General features: G+C 47.0%; 1 protein-coding gene across 2 annotated transcripts; it reads right to left on the bottom strand.

Annotated features, from left to right (window-relative positions):
• Positions 1 to 318: 318 nt before the first annotated feature.
• On the bottom strand, positions 319 to 16,130 carry SIGLECL1 (SIGLEC family like 1). Of its 2 annotated transcripts, XM_040458188.1 has the most exons (7): positions 15,886 to 16,130; positions 15,413 to 15,582; positions 12,068 to 12,186; positions 4,919 to 5,027; positions 3,183 to 3,464; positions 2,958 to 3,063; positions 319 to 1,082 (listed from the first exon to the last, which is right to left on the bottom strand). In XM_040458188.1, the coding sequence occupies exons 4-7, from the start codon at positions 4,920 to 4,922 to the stop codon at positions 1,046 to 1,048; spliced, it is 429 nt and encodes a 142-aa protein (XP_040314122.1). In that variant the 5' UTR covers positions 4,923 to 5,027; positions 12,068 to 12,186; positions 15,413 to 15,582; positions 15,886 to 16,130; the 3' UTR covers positions 319 to 1,045. The 2 variants fall into 2 exon arrangements, with proteins under 2 accessions (XP_040314122.1, XP_040314121.1); XM_040458187.1 differs by lacking the exon at positions 12,068 to 12,186 and having other exon boundaries at positions 15,886 to 16,129.
• Positions 16,131 to 16,455: the final 325 nt, after the last annotated feature.

Below are 16,455 nucleotides of genomic sequence, written 5' to 3'. Positions count from 1 at the left end.
ACCCCTTTTTTGCAACCTCTGAAAATTACCAGCATCTGGCTCCAGAAGGGAGGATGCCATCCACTCAGAGGGGAACAATACACAGCCATTGTCCATCCTCTTGCCAGATCCCTGTTCTCATTTCTTGTATGCCTGTCTTTCAGCCAAGAAATACTGCACTAACCTCTTAACTAGGCTCTTTGCCTCCGGTCTTCTATCTTCTGAGTTCCATAACTACTCCTAGCACGATTTCACTATGTATCATTCTTTGCTTCAAACCTTGCAACAGCTTATCATTCATTCATTCATTCATTCATCCATTCAGTTATTCGACAAACATCTTTGAGAGTCTTATATTTTAGGAACCATTCTAGGTGCTGGTGGTTCAAGTAGAAACCAAGACAGACAAGATACCTGTTCTTGTGGAACTTACATTCTAAGGGAGTCAAGATTAAGGCTCCAATGCCTTGTCTTGGCATTCAGGGATGGTCTTTGTGTCTTTTCTCCACCTGGACCTCTGGATACCACTTTTCACTCACTATCTACCTACATATGCCTCAGGTCAGGATACCGAAGTTCAAAGGGTGCAGTGGTGAAAAGGTTTCATCCAAAGACATATAGCCACTAAGCATTAAAGTTGGGATTCAATCCATATATGATGGCTCCAAAGCCTGGTGCTCTTGTATGTATATTCCAGGTTCTGGGCATACAGTAGGGGCTCCAAAGCTACTTCTGGACCATAGTCTCACATTTATTTTTCCTTTCGTTGATACCATCCTAGGCCAGAGCATACTTCTGGTTAACCTGAACAACAGATCATAGAGTTTGCTTGCAAAGATTCTGAGACCAGGTCCCAGAGTAACCCTACTCAATGGAGAACCAGTCAGTGTGAGGGACAGGTGGGGCTTGAGAGGGCTTTGTGAGCTGAGGAGGCTCCAGGGATCCGGGTTTGTTATAGACTCCAGGGTTTCTGGGGTGCCTAAGGATTCCGTGGACTTTGGTAATCCCGCAGATATTGGGGACTCCAGGTAGGCACGTAGTTTTCATAGGCTTTATGAGCTCCACTTTATCTTGCTTTTTCTGGAAGTTTAAGGTAAGCGGTGCTACAGAGCAGGGCAAAGAAAGAAGAATATTGGAATAAGTCGAGAGGTGAGGTATCCAGTTCTTAAATGGACAGAATCCTGTCTCTCCCTATGAGCACAGAATTACAGCAATGTGGAGCAGACATTGGCTTCACCTTTTCTCAGAACCCCATGACTGGAGCCTGCAACCTGTCTTCTCTCAGTGCCCCTCCCTGTGCATTCCTAGCACTGCGAGCCACCCAACGTTCCCCAGACTCTTCTGGGGAGTTCTGCCTGACTTCCCCAGGGAGGGTCAATCCCTCCCTCCTCAACTATAACTCCTGTCCCAGCCCTGTTGCTGCAAGGCTACCTTCCTACCAGCCTGCTTGCTCTCTGAGGACAGGGGCCTGGGTCTGACCCATTTCTGAGGCCCGGCACTGCCCAGCATGGAGGTTGGGAGATACTGCGGGATATCTTGGTGGAATTTAACAGCTTCTTGGTTTATCCGCAAAGGGACGCCAGCTCCAATGCAGGGTTTAAGGAGGGCAGCAGGGTATTTCCAGTCCTCGAGGATTGTAAATGGTACATAACACTGAGGCCTGTCTCTTCCAAGCCCTGCTGAGGATATGGGGTGCAAGGTAAATGAAGACCTTGTCTTTGTTCTGGTCTCCAAGCACTTCAGGCTAACTTGGGCCTGTGGTATCTACAGACCGTGTTTTCTACAATCTGCCAAACACTCAGAGACCAAAGCCTTTGGCTTCCACTCTGATGCCACAAACACTGTTAGGGATTCTTTCAACCCCGTTCTCAATGGGGACTCAGTGTGAAGGGGTGTGTGTGTGTGTGTGTGTGTGTGTGTGTGTGTACATTGCTGATTCCAATGCCCTTTAAGTTATTTGTCTTAATTTTCATCCTTCTTCCCCTCTCTGGGCCTTGGCTTCACCATCTATAAGATGATCTGCAAGCACATTCTGGCATTCTAGGTGCCCCATAAGACTGATGATGGTAATTCCTTTAAACACTGTATGTGCTTCTCCTCGTGAGTCTTACTGCCATTATGCTGATAGTCTAGGCTCCAGACGCAGTGGGTACCCACCAATATCTCACTCTCTGAAGATGGAGTGATTGTGGATCTTGCTGGCTCCTTAGGCTTCAGAGACAGCTTGGGTTCTTGGCATGCTCTGACTTTTGGGCTCTTTATTATGTAGTCTTCCTGCCTGGCCTCACGCCTCTGGCTCTTGCCCTCTGGTCTGTGTACAGACACCTTGCACTAGGAGCTTTTCTTCCCTGCTTAACACTGTTCCTCGGCTCCCAACTGAGGATCAAGTCCAAGACACTTGGACTGGCCAGAGCCCCCCTTCCCCCCCCCCCACCCTCTCTCCCCCCGCTGAAGTCTCGGGCCTGACCTCTGGCAGCTCTGCCCTTCTCACTCTGGGCTTCTAGCCAATACATTTAGCCAGGTTTCGAGAGTCTTTATGAACTAACACCAAGACGCTTTCTCAACTTCATGTTCAGCCATTTCCCATCACTGTCAATGCATCTGACATTGCACACAGACACCGGCAATTCCTCAAATGTGTCTCTGGGGTCTGCATATGCTACTTTCCACCCAGCAAATGAGCACTCAGCCCCTCAGGGCCGCTTTAGACAGCACCCCGGGGAGCTCCGCTGGCTTCTCTGTGGCTGCCACTTCCTCCTTTGCTTTCTCCTTTATGAAATTCACTGAAAGCCTCTGTCCCTTGGGCCTTGTTTGTGGCTGAGCATAGTCCTGAGGGCCCTGGACTGTGGTGACCATGTCTGGTGCCTCCTTCCCTTACCAGACCCTGAGCTCCTTGGACGCAGGGGTTCTGTCTTTCCCCTTCCCCGCTAGCACCCAGGCCAGGGCCTGCTGGGTACGGTTTTAGCCCTGGTACTCACATGAGTGGGATGACGCAGAAAAACAGCAGTGAGGCTGCAATGGCTCCATAGACAACACCCTGGATCAGCCCTCTCATGAAAGTCTGGGGAAGAAAAGAACTCTTTCCTGGAAGGAGAGAGCATGTGAGAAAGTCTTCTGTCCTGAAAGCTTGGACTTGGAGTTCGAGCTCTGCTCCCTCCCCAGCTCACTCCCTCACCCAGATACCGGGCCCCCTCTACCCTCACTTGGCCTCAGTAGGATGCTCAAAGCATGGGTTCCATTTTGGTTCTTCCCCTCACAGAGAAGGCTTGTGCTCATTCTTGGCTGCTCTGTCAGGCTGATGGTGCTGTTGGCCCAGGGGGCAATTATGGTGGAAGTCACGTGGACACTGCTATCCACACTGTTCGCACCCACGGGAGCCCCTCCCATCCACCACTGCACGGAGGGTGTGGGGATGCCATAGAAGGAACAGCTGCACAGAAGAGTCTTCTCCAAGGAACAAGAAGAATACAGCAGCCTGGCAGGTGCTGTGGGGAGGAAGGATCAGCAATCAGCAAGCAGCCTGACTTCCTTTCTCCACTTCCTCCAGGACCCAGCCTTCTCCTTATTTGTGACTCCCAAAGGAGCTTCCAAAAGACTTTCTGGAAGCCCAGAGGAGCTGGGCTTCACAGACAAGTTCCCCTTCATCCTTTCTCCTCACCTGGCCTCAAAGTGAACGCTGGACCTGACTAATGGCAAGGGAACTTTCTGAGGATCTACATTGCCTCTGAGCCGTTACCTGACCCCCACCGCCACCCCCAGGCTCTTCCTCCCATCCCTCAGGCTCTGCTCCTTCCCCGTTCCATCTGTGATCAATTTCTTCCTCTCTCTCTCTTACTGTCCAGATGCTGTTGGGCAAGTCACTTCCCTTTCTTTATGCTTTCTCAGTTTGGAAAATGGGGGTATTTGCTGAACTGTATCATGCTATTATCGATGTAAGAATAAATGCCCTGGAGCACCTGGGTGAATCAGTCGGTTAAGCATCTGACTCTTGATTTTGGCTCAGGTCATGATCTCACGGTTCCTGAGTTCGAGCCCTACACTGAGCTCTGTGCTGATGGTGTGGAGCCTGCTTGGGATTCTCTCACTCCCTCTTTCTCTCTCTCCCCCCAGTAAGTAAATAAACTTAAAAAAAAAAACAAAAAAAACAATGAATGCCCTATGGTTGGCAGTGTTCCTAGCTGAGTACATGGTAAAATGTTCCCCATTCAATAAATAGAGCACCTTTCTAGATTTTCTTCTTCCCAGTCCCAAGTGGCCTTTGAGCACTCATCCTAAGCAGAGATTGCTATGGTGTTTTCTGAGTAAGAACATTTGAGCCTGCTTCACTCTACACAGAATGGGTGGGATATGTTATCCACTTGGTGACTTTCATCGGTTGATAAATAAGGAACAGTCACCCTCTTCAGGGTCTTCAACAAGGAATCAGTTCTTAGCGTTACTGACAAAGCATATGTTGTCACCGGGAGTCGTTTGAGATTACTGGAAGAAAGGGGTAATTTTCTCTTAAAGAGTACCCCTTGATCTTGGACTTTTCATCTGGGTCACATGGAGGCAGGGGGATGAGGAAGTTTCAGGGACTCTCCCTGACTGCTGTCCTCTGGATTATGTATTTTTACCATCTGGGAAAGCATGCCTGTGGACAGTGACTGACAGACACGGGAAAACTGACTACCCCTGGGTTTTCCAGCATTTTGTGCTTCTTGTACCTTCAACCTCCTTGGCTGAGCGCCCACCCTCACCCCTAACTCCGCTCCCCGACCCAGTCTGCTCTTTGCCCCAGACATCCCCAGCCCTGCCAGGACCCGACACACAGATGTCTAATCCATGTTGGTTATTTGGTACCCTAACCCTTATGTCCTCTTCTCAGACCTCTGCAGCCTAGCCCCGCCCTGGTCCTGGCACCTCAGACACCTCCAGCACTGCCCCTCACCCCACTCACCCATCTGCAGCAGCAGTGGTCCTCAGGAAGAGGAGGGGCCCGGGGTCTTTGCCTCAGCTGGCTCTCGCGTCAGAGCCATGTGGTTCAGAAGGGACGAGACGGCAGGTAACTGAAAGGATGTGGGTGGGAGAGCAGAAAGTATTCTTAGCAAGCCAGGGGCTTCTGTTTCTGGTCATCCTGGAGGTCTGTTCATCCTCAGAAGCAGGAATTACATGGGGTGAGACGTTCAAGAGCATCTAGGGACAGGAAGCACCCCGATGACCTCCGGTGGGGGGGGGTGCCCAATGCTGCATCTCCTTCTTTCTCCGCTGGTCTTTCCCTCCCAGACCCAGCCCACTTGGGAGAAACTCAGTTACCATGTCCCTTGGGTTCTCTCTCAAAGCAAATGGGGTTTCATGGAAGGGCTGTGTGCCTCAGAGGTACAGGACCAGTCCGGGTGTTTGGCATAACCCACAGGAACCATGAGAGGAATTGCCTAGAGCAGGAGCGACTCAGGCCAGGTGGCCAGGGAGGAGTGATGGTCCAGAAAGACAGGCTCTGCATCAACAGCAGAGAGCCGGATGCAGGGCTCTAACTCACGAACCGTGAGATCACGACCTGAGCTGAAGTCAGATACTCAACTGACTGAGCCACTAGGCGCCCCAAGGATGGGACAACCTTAACAGATCCTTTGGGAAAATGGGAATGGACAAGAATTCCTACCTCTGATAGGAGAAGTTCCAAACTTCCTTGCTTTGCAAATGAGATGCTCCACAATTTTGCCTCACCTTTGCTGTTCCCCCCTGCGCCTTTCCCAACATTTTCCACACCAAAGGGAAAGTGCTGCCTTCTCCAGTGTTCACCTTACACATCCTTCCCCCTTTCACAGCTTTTCCTCTGGCAACTCTGCTCCGCCCACCTTCAAATCCTACTCCAGGTTCAAAGCTGAGTTGAGTGCCACTTCCTGCATGCAGCCTCTCCTGATCTCCCTGCCCAGTCAAAAGTGCAGAAATCTCTCCCCTTTCCAGAAGGACCCAGTTATTTCCTTTGTTGTTTCTTGAGGAAAGAGTCAGTTTTTCCCTCCTAGTAGAGTTATTTGTTTTTATGCAGCCAAACAACAACTCCTTATCCTGCTCTTCATTACTAACAAACCCAACTTTGTTTAGTGGTGCGTTGTTGCAAGTTAAAGCACTACTTTGTCCTCCTTTGCAGGTAACTTGGGGCACGTGACATTGTTTTATTGGAAGTGGGCTGAGGGTTCTCGGGAAAGTCTTCCTTTCCTGATATTGTCATTTCTTTCCTCCTTGTCGCTTTCTTCTCTTTCCTCCCTAGAATATGGATGTGATCCTGGAGGTAGAGCAGCCATTTGGCAGCCATGAGGTAACCACGAGGATGAACGCCACTCATGAAGGATATTCTAGCAGAATAGTTTGAGGAGCCCAATCCCTGATGGCCTTGTGTTACTGCTACACCAGCTCTGCACAGCCTATCTCTGTTCATCACTTTGGATGAGGAAGACAAATTTTTATTTGGTTAGGTCATTCTAGTTGGGAAACTAACACAATATCTTAGTAAAGAATCTACCTGAGACTGAGCCCTTTAAGGGAAGGCCCTACATCAAACAGACCTTTGTGACCTCAGAAGAGCTTAGAAAATGACCTTGCTTAGGGTGCCTGGGTGGCTCAGTCTGTTAAGCATCTGACTCTTTTTCTGTTTTTTAAGAGTTTATTTATTTTGAAAGAGAGAGAGAGGGAGGGGCAGAGAGAGAGAGAGAGAGAGAGAGAGAGAGAGAGAATCCCAAGGAGGCTGCATGTGGGCAGCTTGGAGCCCAATGTGGGGCTCGCTCTCACAAACTGTGAGATTGTGACCTGAGCTGAAATCAAGAGATGGACCCTTAAACTGAGCCCCCCCAGGCACCCCAAGGGTCTGACTTTTGATCTCGGCTCAGGTCATGATCTCACAGTTTGTGAGAGCGAGCCCTGTGTCAGGCTCTGTGCTGACAGTGCAGAGGCTACTTGGGATTCTCTCTCTCCCTCTCTATCTGCTCTTCTCCACTCAAAATAAATAGGTAAACATTAAAAAAGAAAGAAAGAAAGTGACCTTGTTTGGTAGTCACTGACAACATGTTCAACTGTCAGTTTTATCTTTTGTGAAACTATCCCCCCCCTTTTTTTTTTTAAATAAAGCATTGACTTAAGAGCAGGGGCCCTGGATTTGAGTACTGATTATATAAGCTATGTCACTGATTCACTGGAGGACCACAGACAAGTCCTTTCCCTCTTTGGCCACGAGTCCGCCATTTCTGCACAAATTCCTGGAAAAGGCAGGATGAGGGGACGTGTCCCTAGTCTATAATACCTTGTGGCAGACACTTCTGGCTTCTGACCCAACAGGTATCCCGGCACCATCATCCCTGTTGCTTCTACTACAGAGCCTTACGATAACAAATATTAATGTTCCCAGGTTCCCTTACATGAATGTCCTGGTAGCCAGGTGACACAGTTTTGGTCAAGGGAAGAAAAAAACCTTTCCAACCATATTGATATTTTACTGTTCCGAAAGGAACCTAGAAGGGGAAAAGAAAGCAAAACCCTAAAATTGAACACACACAAGATCTAGTAAACCAATGAAAACAATGATAACAGAACCATTCTGGAAGAATGTCTATTTCAAGTAACCTTTGAACACAGTGCTCTGACTCTACTGTCTTGAGGGAGACAAAGAGAGTTATCAATACAAACCCTTGGCTTTAAAGAACAAATGCTATTTCCATATTCTGTTCATTGAAAGAGCCTAGAAGCAACGACATATCCCTAGTGATAAACATGCCTAGCACCTATATCTTGGTTTCTAAACAATATCCAACATTGGGCTGGAGCCTGCATAAACCAGCTTTAAAAAGCTGATTATTGGGGCGCCTGGGTGGCTCAGTCGGTTAAGTGTCCGACTTCGGCTCAGGTCATGATCTCACGGTTCGTGAGTTCAAGCCCCGCGTCGGGCTCTGTGCTGATGGCTCAGAGCCTGGAGCCTGTTTCAGATTCTGTGTCTCCCTCTCTCTCTGACCCTCCCCCGTTCATGCTCTGTCTCTCTCTGTCTCAAAAATAAATAAACATTAAAAAAAAAAAGCTGATTATTAAATTTTCAAAAATGTTACAAGCTGGTTGTCAAACACGGCCATTATTAAAAATTAAATTATATAAACTTATAAACAAATTATATTAAAAGCAAAGATGGTAATCACTCGAAACTGATTACTCCCTAATTTTTCTAGTGCATTTTACTGTTATCTGTGTCCTTGAGATTATTTGCATCTATTGTACCTGTATGATGGAAATACCACATAACGGTGTGCTATTGTATCTCTTCCTAACTCTATATGATGAGTTGGTAGCTTGAGACTATCTCCAGTGAGAGTGTCTACACAGCAGAGGTTGGTAATACTACAATTCAAGGCTTCTTTTTCCCTTTGGAGATCCGGCTAGTAAATATTTACTAGCATTCCATTGCTAGTATTTCCCACTCAAAGGAACCCCTTCATGTTGGAACAGCCTTCCATAAACCAAGCAGCTCTTTGTTGGTCAACTGAGAGCTATTCACTGTCACCACCCAAGTGGCAATAGGATCTGGCAGCTCCTCGGGTGGTAAAAGGAGGGGAAAGAGGCCATCTGCTCCCTAATATGATGACTACTTCCTCACATTCCCATGGTACCAGGTTCCCCTGTAAACCATTTCCATTTTATTACAGAACTCTTCTGGGCACGGTCTTCCTTATTATCGTGTTTACCCAAATTACCAAAGATATCATGGATATTTCAGGTTTCAGGATTATTGTACTTCTCTCCGTCCTGTGGGCATTTTCAATCAAAGCTCAATAGCCAGCTAGTTGTCTGTCTCAAATGGAAATTTCCTGATTAAAAAAAAAAAAATCCCAGTGGTTGCCACTGGGTGGTGCTGGCTGGCTTTTGCCATAAACTGCAGTCTGCATAGACTCCCAAGACTTCACTCTAGTGGTTTTATGGTTAGGAGCTGGCCATATTCCCAAATGTAGAATGTGTGCCATCCAAAATCCAAATCAATCAAACGCTGGGTTTCTGACATGTTGTTTTTTTTTTCCTCACCAGATATCCTATATTCTTCAAATTAACAACCTGTGTGGGCCTGGGCAATTTTATTGGTTCCCATTTAGCATATACTGGCTGAAGGGAGGATTTACATGCCTCCTATTTCATAATACTAGGTAAGGGAGGTGTTTCCCAGTCAGACACGGTATGTACTTACATTCAGATAAAGGAGGAGACACAATGGCTTTACATAAAATCTGTTCAAGCATTCTATTTTTCATCTAAACAAACCCTCACTTTAACTCCTTCAATCCTTCTATTCCCATATCTTCCCAATCTAACTATAACTCCCACTAACCTCCAGCTTAAGGAGTCCCAGAAACATCTCTTCTCCTGACCATTTTACCACTAATGTGCATGTGGCTTTGAGTCTCCAGCTAGGCATGGAGCCAAAGAACTGAGGCCCTTTTATTTACTTTTTTAAAAATTAAAAAAAAGTTTTTATTTATTTTTGAGAGAGAGAGAGAGAGAGAGAGAGAGACAGACAGAGCACGAGCAGGGGAGGGGCAGAGAGAGAGAGGGAGACACAGAATCCAAAGCAGGCTCCAAGCTCCAAGCTGTCAGCACAGAGCCTGATGTGGGGCTCAAGCTCGTGAACTGTGATATTGTGACCTGAAATCAGATGCTTAACCGATTAAACCACCCAGGTGCCCCAATCATCATCTTTTTTAAAAAGAATACTTATTTACTTTGAAAGAGAGAGCACGAGTTGGGGAGGGGCCACCCGAGAACCCCTGACCAATCATTACCTTGATTAGGTCATGGGACCATCACCTCAAGCCATTTGAAGTTCAGGTCCCATTGTCATATTTGCCTTTGGACTTTTGAAATTCCTCAAAACTAGGGTAACTAGAACAGATTTTATTAGGATCCTTCAAAGTTGGGGGGGAGGTATCTGAGGCTCCCCCTGGTCTACCCAAACTCCAAAAGCACTGCACTCAGACCTTTGTTTTGATCCCATCAATTTCCATTTTATTCATTTATTTTATTTTTTTAATGTTTATTTTTGAGACAGAAAGAGACAGAGACAGAGCGCTAGTGGCGGAGGGGCAGAGAGAGAGAGAGAGAGAGACAGAGAGAGAGAGACAGAATCTGAAGCAGGTTCCAGGCTCTGGGCTGTCAGCACAGAGCCTGATGTGGGGCTCAAACCCACAAACTGCGAAATATTGACCTGAGCCGAAGTTGGACACTTAACTGACTGAGCCACCCAGGTGCCCTGATTCATAACTATTTAAAGATTTTTCTCTCTGTTGGGATGAGTCCCTTTGACACTCCCTTCATTTTTCTCCGTTCTCTTGTGAATCACTCACTCTAATTTTCTTTGCTACCTATTGTTCCAACATGACTTTTCCCTTTAGTAGCAGCCCTGAGGCCAGCAGCCATAGCTCAGACCGAACCGAACCCAAGCTTGGACCAGCGTTAGGATCCACTCCAGCTCTTTTCTTTCATTATAGGTCTTACAGATAAAAGCAACCAAGGGATGGTTATATTTGGCTGGTTTCTTGAGATTTTGAATTTCCTTATGCACCTAGTGAGTCAATTCCTTCAGAGTTGGATCCATAATTTAAAAAAAAAAGAGGGGCGCCTGGGTGGCGCAGTCGGTTGAGCGTCCGACTTCAGCCAGGTCACGATCTCGCGGTCCGTGAGTTCGAGCCCCGCGTCGGGCTCTGGGCTGATGGCTCAGAGCCTGGAGCCTGTTTCCGATTCTGTGTCTCCCTCTCTCTCTGCCCCTCCCCGTTCATGCTCTGTCTCTCTCTGTCCCAAAAATAAATAAACGTTGAAAAAAAAATTTAAAAAAAAATAAAAAAAAAGAAACACTGGTAACTTTAACTTCCTGTAACTAATTGCAGAACAGTTGCATTTTCATGCCCATGAGTGACTTTGGGGACATGTAGGAATGAAAGGTTCCTCATCCCCTGATTTCACATCTTTGTTCTTCCCAAACCATATGTTTCACTGAGTCAGGTTCTCGCAAATCTCATTTCTGAGGCCAACTGCAAAGTTAGGGAACAGTTCCAAAAAGATGGCCTCACTTCTGACACCAACTGCAGATTTCAGAGGTCTCTAAAACCACCCTCACTTCTAACACCAATTGCAAGTGTTAGGATCCCCATGACTACTCATAGGTTCGATAATTCACTAGAAATATTCACAGAATTCCTGAAAGCTGTTATACTCATGGTTATTATTTATTACAACTGAAGGATTCGTATTAAAATCTAGCCAGGGAAGAAGCACATAGGGCAGAGTCCAGGAAAGTTCCAACCAGAGTTCCCAGCTGTCCTCTCCCTGTGGAGTCATGGACAGTATAACTCATATTTCCTGGTAATGATGTGCGACAATATGCATGGAATATGACGACCTGAGAAGTTCACCCAAGCCTTGTGTCCACAGTTTTTATTGGGCCTTCATCACATGGGCCCGACTGACTGCTCCCAGTCAGTCCCATCACATGGGCTTGGGTCTCTGTCTGTAGGTCCTTCTGAAGTTGAGCTGGTACCACATGATCCAAAGACCTTAAATCACATTGTTACATGATCTGGTGTGGCCGGCCCCTGCCTTGAATCACATTTGCAGACTATTCAGTGTGATGCAAGGCCCCCAGGCAAACAAAGACACTCCTGTCAGGCATGGCATCCTAGGGGCTTAGATATTATTTCCCAGAAGCCAAGGGTGAAGGCCAGATCTTTCTTCAAGCTGGGTTAAATACCTTATCACAAAGAATGATAAATGCCAAATCCAGGGTAGCAGTAATTTCTAGGTTTGAGTGGGAAATGTTTCTGGGGAAAGGATATATAAGAGGTATAACACACATTCCTTTTATACCATTTTCACACCTTTCAATATGTCTGAAATATTTCACAATATTTAAATGAAAATCTGATCATTTGTCATTTATGTAAAAGCTTTATATATGTGTATTACATGAAAATATATATATGTTCACACATAATAGTTATATGTTCATGTATAACACATTCATAAATGCACAAACATAAATGAAACAAAGATCTGGAAAGATACATAATAAGCTGGTACCAGTACTTACCTATGGGTAGAGCAGTGATAAGAGGAAAGATTAAGTAGGATTTTCAGTTTTTATTCTATACACGTTGGCATTGTTTGACACGTAAGTTTGCATTCATGTATTACATTGGGGAACAAATTCTTTTCATAAAGATGAATTAGTAAATGAAAACAAAGACAGGATTGCATAATTAGACCATAATGAAATGTTGAAAATCTTTGACTGAGATAAATATTTATTTATGTACTAATACCTGTCAATTCCACCTGTACATCATCTCATTTACTACTCCCAAGAACCTGAGAGACTGAATATACAATGTCCATACCATATATGGCCCTCAAGCCTCAACTGTATGACATGACTCTGACCCTCACTTTGCAGCAACAAATACAAGAAGCCAAACCACAACCTCTGTGGCAATCGACCCAGTACAGTCAGAACTTGGTCAAAAACTTCCCTGTTTTTTGCCCCTGCTTCCAGCTCAGAACCAACCAAAGAAAGTGGACTCTGCTCCCCAATTCAACCACATAAGATACTCCCACTTTTTCTTTCTTCTTTCTTTCTTTCTTTCTTTCTTTCTTTCTTTCTTTCTGTTTCTTTTGAGAGCAAGAGGGGCAGAGGAAGAGAGAGAGAGGGAGAGAATCTTAATCTTAAGCAGGTGTGGAGCCTGACGTGGGGCTTGATTCCATAACTCTGGGATCGTGACCAGAGCCGAAACCAAGAGTCAGACGCTCAACTGACTGAGCCACCCAAGTGCCCCTAAATTGCCCCCACTTCGAATTAGCTAACCTCCAGCTTCCCCATGATAACACTCTCCTGTCAGACCTTATCTGAAACTCTTTTTCCCACTATGCTGCCTCCCTTTGAGTTGTTGCCACATGCAAGTGATGGTGGCTGACTCTCCTGTTACAGCTCTGAATAAGCAACTTGTTTGTTCTCACTTGGGTAGTCTTCGTTCATTTCCAGGAACCCTGAGGAATTAAGTCTTACAAAGGCCTCCTTATGGAGGAGGAAACTGAAGTGCAAGGTAGTAAGTGATTTCCTTAAATAAGTTAGAGATGGATCTAAAAGTCAAGTTCCGGGGCGCCTGGGTGGCTCAGTCGGTTAAGCGTCCGACTTCGGCTCAGGTCATGATCTCAAGGTTTGCGAGTTTGGGCCCCGCGTTGGGCTGTGTGCTGACAGCTCAGAGCCTGGGTTCTGCTTCACATTCTGTGTCTCCCTCTCTCTCTGCCCCTCCTCTGCTCATGCTCTGGCTCTCTCTGTCTCAAAAACAAATAAAACATTTTTAAAAAATAAAATAAAATATAACTCAAGTTCCTCTTGCTCCACACCAACCTCCCAAGGAGCAGAAAAATGTTTATAAACCACCTACATTCTTTGGCCAACAGGCAACAGAGCAAGGGTAGAAAGTAATATTAAAAGTTTAAACATCCTTGCTCTCATCTCAGAAAAATAAAAATAAAAACCAATCACCTAAAACTTAGGAAACATGTCTCTAAATCAAATGAACTAGCACCTAGGAAGAAATCAAGAGTTGAAAGCTCAGAGTCCTTTGTGACTACCCTCTTTTCTCTCATGGCCTGCAGCCATGTCGGAAAATCCTGTGGGCACTGATTTCAAAATACACTTCCCAGTCACCTCCACTGCTGTCACCCTGGCCCAAGACACCAGGCTCACTCACCCAGATGGCTGCAGGAACCGACTCACTGGCCTTGCTGCTCTACCTTAGTCCCTGTTCATTTTATTCCCCGTGCTGTGGCCAGAGGGAACCTATCAACACTTCAGTAACATCCTGCCCCTTCTCTGCTCAAAATTCTCCAGTGCCTCTCATCTCACTCCAAGTATAAGCCAAAGTTCTGCACGAGGTAGGTAGCCCCTCTCCCTTTACCTCTCTGACCTCACCTCCTGACACTCTACAGAGGCCCTGCTCTCTACTTCAAAGCACAGTCTGAGGGCGCCTGGGTGGCTCAGTCAGTTAAGCACCTGACTCTTGGTTTCAGCTCAGGTCACGATCCCACAATCTCACAGTTTGTGAGATTGAGCCCTGCGTCAGGCTCTGCGCTGACAGCTTGGAGCCTGTTTGGGATTCTCTCTCTGCCCCTCCCCTTCTCCCTCTCTCTCTCTTTCTCTCTCTCTCTAAAAACAAATAAATAGGGGCGCCTGGGTGGCTCAGTTGGTTAAGCGTCCGACTTCAGCTCAGGTCACAATCTCGCGGTCCGTGAGTTCGAGCCCCGCGTCGGGCTCTGGGCTGATGGCTCGGAGCCTGGAGCCTGCTTCCGATTCTGTGTCTCCCTCTCTCTCTGCCCCTCCCCCATTCATGCTCTGTCTCTCTCTGTCTCAAAAATAAATAAAACGTTAAAAAAAATTTTTTTAAAAACAAATAAATAAACTAAAAAAAAAGTACAGTCTGCTTCCTCTAATGAGTCTCAAGAAGCACATTCCTTAGTGGTGGCACTCTCACTCATTCTCTCTAGCAACCAACATTGTGAGCACCTTGTTTACGCCAGGCACTGTTTTAGGGAAAGGGAATTAAATAAGAATAAGAATCCCTGTCTTCATTCTAGCAGGGAGGGAAGGCAGACAATGAATGAGTTGGCAATCAAGATAATTTGATAGCTAGGAAGTACCATGAAGAAAAATAACGCAGGATAATAGGATAGCGGGTTATGGGATGGGGGGAGGGGGGGCAATGGAGAAACAGCTTAGGTAGAGTGGTCAGAGAAAGCCTCTTTGAGGAAGTGACATTTGAGCAGATACCCAGAGGGAGGAAATCCATATCGGCTCCCCTTTTTCCATTGCCAATATATTCCCCCCTTCTCCGATTTAAAACCACATTTGGGGGCGCCTGAGTGGCTCAGTCAGTTAAGTGTCTGACTTCGGCTCAGGTCATGATCTCGTGATTCGTGAGCTCGAGCATGTGACGGGCTCTGTGCTGACAGCTCAGCCTGGAACCTGCTTCCGAATCTGTGTCTCCCTCCCTCTCTGCCCCTACCCCCCCCCCCCCCCCCACACACACTCTGTCTCTGTCTCTCAAAAATAAATAAACATTAAAAAACAAACAAACAAACCACATTTGGATGTTGGAATGAGCCCCGTCTGGGTCCAGGCCCAGGCTTTGCTAGTAAATCACTGAATAACTTGGTCAAATATTTTCTCCTCTCTAGTTTTCCTTTGATTTCCTCATCTGTAACATCAGTGCATTTTCTGATTTGAGGTGTAGTGATCCATCTAGCTCTAAAATTCTGATTTCTTCTTGCTTTTCTCCTGCAAGGCTTTAGAGATACAGGGATGGCTCTTCATGCACCCTCTTTTTTCCTCCCCCTTATACTTCCCTTTGCCCATCTTTTCTCCTCTGCATTTTACCTTTGGCTCTCGTTGCAAGGGCTCCAGGATATTTTTCCTCCTCAGCACGCTTCCGACCGTGTATGACCTTGGCAGAGTCTAAATGCTACAAACGGCTTTTCCGACTCGCTGCGGGAAGCACCCCACTTTTGGACGACTGGCCTACTTATGCTGACTGGAAAGCTGATTTTCTAGGGACACCAAGGACAAACAGTGAAACTGATTAACCCGCTTACACTCGGGATAACCGTGGGACTAATGACTGAACGCCTCACAGGGGGATTAATTTATTAAGAGACGGATTCAGAGGGAGCATAATTAACAGATGAGCAGGGCAGTCTACCAAGTGGGTGGATTATCAGATTCACTGATTAATTGGTTTGCAAGGGGACTACCTTTTTGACTCATAAGGACGCTAATCTGATCCTTAATCAACAGACCGCTTGGTGGGCTTATTAGACTGGTGACCCCCCCTGGCTGCCCTTGAGGCCGACCCGGTAACCGACTTGGTGGCGGGCTGAATGCACACAGGCTCCTGGTGAACTGAGCCTCCCCAGACGAGCAACCCAGAAGTAGTCTCTGTCCCACCGACAGGCTCCAGGGGGCCTCTCAGGTTGCAGAGCCGTCCTGGCACCCAACCGACCCCCCCAGTGACTGCCAAGCCCAGGGCCGTCTGACTGCCAGAGAAGCCCTGCGTTATGGAAGCCCAGTTGGCGGTTCCAACGCGCCAGGCCGCGCATTCAACGGTAGCCAGGAAAGAGAAGAGGCCAGGAGAGGGCGCCCGACGCCAGCCGGCTTCCGTCGGTGGCGCGGGGAAGGTCGGAGGGCAACAGGAGTCCCCTGATCCCGCCTTCCAGCCTTGCATGGGGCGTGTCTACCCTGCAGCCAGTCACCGGCTGCATGGGCGTATCCCGCAGCCAATCAGCGGCTGCACGTGCCTTTCCGCCGCACCCAATCAAGGAGGCCGCTGAAGCTTGGCAACCCCCAGAAATAGTCTTGAGGACTTGAACCGGTTGTGGTGGGAATGTGGGTGCCCGTTTTCCTTTTAGAGAGGCCTTTCTTCA

This window comes from Herpailurus yagouaroundi, unplaced genomic scaffold (genome assembly GCF_014898765.1).
Source record: "Herpailurus yagouaroundi ecotype Mexico unplaced genomic scaffold, PumYag 220, whole genome shotgun sequence".
NCBI classification, from domain to species: Eukaryota; Metazoa; Chordata; class Mammalia; order Carnivora; family Felidae; genus Herpailurus; species Herpailurus yagouaroundi.
The sequence above is the reverse complement of the archived record's forward strand: the minus strand, read 5'-3'. Positions and strand labels throughout refer to the sequence as shown.

Coding starts and splice junctions, on each gene's coding strand:
- SIGLECL1 (XM_040458188.1), bottom strand. Junction 3,064..3,182: donor GAGCATCCTACTGAGGCCAA/GTGAGGGTAGAG, acceptor CTCTCCTTCCAG/GAAAGAGTTCTTTTCTTCCC. Junction 1,083..2,957: donor TTCTGCGTCATCCCACTCAT/GTGAGTACCAGG, acceptor CCTGCTCTGTAG/CACCGCTTACCTTAAACTTC.